The sequence below is a fragment of the Electrophorus electricus genome, chromosome 18 (assembly GCF_013358815.1).
Source record: "Electrophorus electricus isolate fEleEle1 chromosome 18, fEleEle1.pri, whole genome shotgun sequence".
Lineage (NCBI taxonomy): Eukaryota > Metazoa > Chordata > Actinopteri > Gymnotiformes > Gymnotidae > Electrophorus > Electrophorus electricus.
Window position 1 is genome coordinate 2,475,714 of NC_049552.1, and position 3,290 is coordinate 2,479,003.

Genomic DNA, 3,290 nt, shown 5'->3' on the forward strand with positions numbered 1-3,290 from the left:
TACGTTCACACATGCTACAAGCGCTTCAAAACGTTTACAGAGTATTTAACGGCGCTCTCGCAAAAAAGAAGTTAGCGGATGCCAATTTCCAAAAAGCTTTTTATTTGATGACTAATTATTTAATGAAATGTTGAATTAAATGATCATTTGAAAATGGAAAAACTATCTGAATATATAAAAACATATAAACAATGTGAAGAGAGGTCAAAGAAAAGCATTTGAGAAAATATGGAGTTATTGAAACATTAGATGATTATTAGCACATGTCATAAGAGACTTACAATATTTGAAATAATTTCGCAGTGATCGAGGCAGTCTAACAGTGGAAACGGACAGTCTGAAATGTCGCTCACACGCAAAGTTTGCATTAGAAATCGCGTAGGAAACGAGGCTCACAAGCTCGCGCCAAGTCCTTTTCCATTGTCATTCTGATCAGCGTTTCTGGTTTCGCCGGTTCGATACTGTTCTGGCTTGTTCTGCGGACACAGAGAACGACAGTCCCGCGGCTGTCGCATATATTGTCTTCTTTTCGTGGCAAAATGAAGGGTCCAATTTATGTAGAATTTTATTTATTTTAGGAACTACCCGGACGACTGCTTATGACAACATATATATATATACACATACACACACACATACACATACACACACACACACACACACACACACACACACACACACACACACACACACACACACACACACACATATCAGTGTAAGGAGAAAATAAAACCTACCCATTTAGTTATTACACAGACATCAAAAAATTGTTGTGAGCATCTTGGTAGCTTAATCCAAAAAACCCCTAATCAGCGCTAAGAGAAGTCTCTAGAAGTCTCTAGCCATATAACTACTACATAACGAGCGTTTTTGCCGGCCGTGATTTGAAATCCGACTTGAAAGAACCGCAAACCATTACTTTTCCATTAAGAAAAAAAACAGAGTTAATTCGGCAGTGTTGACACACTGACTGCTGCAGTCTCCGAGACTCGGGGGTGGGGAGGCCGTGGTGGGTGGGAGTGCGCTGTGGTTAAAGGGAGCAGGGGTCTTACTGGCGCACGGCGGGGGGTGGGGGGGGGGGTGGCTGGGGTTTAAATACGCCGCGTGCGTTCCCCCCTCACTCAAACGCGCTCTGTGCCCCTGTCCACGTGCGCGCACGGAGCAGACGCTTCCAAGCACAGAGACACGGACATGAGTTGATTTTTTCTTGGTCTGGTATTCTTGGTTTCTCGTGCTTTGACATCAAAGAAAAACTCTTGCGGGACTAAGCAAAACGCTGTTAAACGCAGGTTTGAGGACTTTAGGCAGTTTTACGCATTTTGTGGACATCATACTCACCAAATGGAACCCACGGAATACCCCGACACTTACGAGTACTATGAAGACAACGAGACCGCCTGCGACTACTCGGAGTGGGAGCCCTCCTACTCGCTGATCCCCGTGCTCTATATGCTCATCTTCATCCTCGGTCTGTCCGGGAACGGCGTCGTCATTTTCACCGTCTGGCGCTCCAAGTCGAAGCGTCGCGCCGCGGACGTGTACATCTGCAACCTTGCGCTCGCGGACCTGACGTTCGTGGTGACGCTGCCGCTCTGGGCGGTGTACACGGCGCTGGGCTACCACTGGCCGTTCGGCGTGGCCCTGTGCAAGATCAGTAGCTACGTGGTGCTGGTCAACATGTACGGCAGCGTGTTCTGCCTCACCTGCCTCAGCTTCGATCGCTACCTGGCCATCGTGCACTCGCTGTCGAGCGCGCGCCTGCGCTCGCGCGGCACCATGCTGGCGTCGCTCGGCGCCATCTGGCTGGTGTCGGGCGCGCTGGCGGTTCCCACGCTCCTCTTCCGCACCACCGTGAACGAGGCGGGCAGCAACCGCACCACCTGTGCCATGGACTTCAGCCTGGTCACGCTCAACCGGCAGCACGAGTCTCTGTGGATCGCGGGCTTGAGCCTCTCGTCCTCGGCACTGGGATTCCTGCTGCCCTTCCTGGCCATGACTGTGTGCTACTGCTTCATCGGCTGCACCGTCACACGCCACTTCAGCCACCTGCGCAAGGAGGACCAGAAGAAGCGGCGCCTGCTGAAGATCATCACCACGCTGGTGGTGGTGTTCGCCCTGTGCTGGACGCCCTTCCATGTGCTGAAGAGCATGGACGCGCTGTCCTACCTGGGCCTGGCGCCCACGTCCTGTGGCTTCCTGCACTTCCTGCTGCTGGCACACCCCTACGCCACCTGCCTGGCCTACGTCAACAGCTGCCTGAACCCCTTCCTGTACGCCTTCTTCGACCTGCGCTTCCGCTCACAGTGCTTGTGTCTGCTCAGCCTGAAGAAGGCCATGCACGGTCACATGAGCTCCATGTCCTCCACGCTCAGCGCACAGACCCAGAAGTCCGAGGTGCAGTCGCTGGCCACCAAAGTGTGAGGGGGGGGGGGAAGAGGTGAGCAAGGGCAACCCGGAGCAGGATGGGGGCAGGGGAGAGGCCAATCTGGCTGGGTTGGGCCCCTAAGACGTGAATGTTACATGAACTGGGGAGATAAGATAATGGACACTGGAGCGTCTCTGCCTCTGTCTGCCAGCACTGGTGAACTTGCAGTGAGGACAGAAAACAGACTCCTATATATACAGTATGTAAATAATACTCATGGGTTTGTGTATTCTACTGTATGAATAATGGTGTGTGTGTGTGTGTGTGTCTGTGTGTGTATACACTGGTATACAAATACAAATTGTACAGTATTTTCATACTATTTTTCTGCTAAGTTGAGAAGTTCACAAATGCATTTAGTGTCTGTAGCACTTGTTTAAATGAAAATGAAAAATATAAAGTTTCATAATAAAGCCTTTTCCTGGATGTCTTTGTGTGTTTATTGATGAACAGGTCAAACCGCGCGCGCGTGTGTGTGTGTGTGTGTGTAAAGGTGTTGGGCTTAATTAGAGAGTCTAGCGTGGTCACAGACACAGGAGGAGAACAGAGGGCAGACAGACAGATGGCAGCTGACAAATGTCTGAGAAAGAAATGGAGGGAGGGAGAGAAGGAAAGAGGAGAGAGAGCAAGAGAGGTTCAAAGGTGTCATGAATGCAATGCTTTTTGTAAATATTTGTAACTAACTATTGTATTAAAGATCGGTTATGAATCCAGTACTGGTTTAATGTTTGTGATTGTATTTAAAAAGCTGCTTATCTGTATGTTTAGTGTGTGTGTATAGTGTGTGGATGGCACACACACACCATGATCATACATATGTCTCCTAAGGAAAAACAATTCTGACTTGTTGGTCAATGACAGACCA

At 49.5% G+C, this 3,290-nt stretch overlaps 1 protein-coding gene across 1 annotated transcript; it reads left to right on the forward strand.

Moving 5' to 3' along the window:
* The first annotated feature begins 1,107 nt into the window (after nucleotides 1-1,107).
* aplnra (apelin receptor a) lies at nucleotides 1,108-2,851 on the forward strand. The gene has a single exon (XM_027027958.2). The coding sequence runs from the start codon at nucleotides 1,342-1,344 to the stop codon at nucleotides 2,419-2,421; it is 1,080 nt and encodes a 359-aa protein (XP_026883759.2). The 5' UTR covers nucleotides 1,108-1,341; the 3' UTR covers nucleotides 2,422-2,851.
* Nucleotides 2,852-3,290: the final 439 nt, after the last annotated feature.

Bases quoted from the DNA above. Each gene is read 5' to 3' on its own strand.
- aplnra (XM_027027958.2), top strand. From the start codon at position 1,342: ATGGAACCCACGGAATACCCCGACACTTACGAGTACTATGAAGACAAC.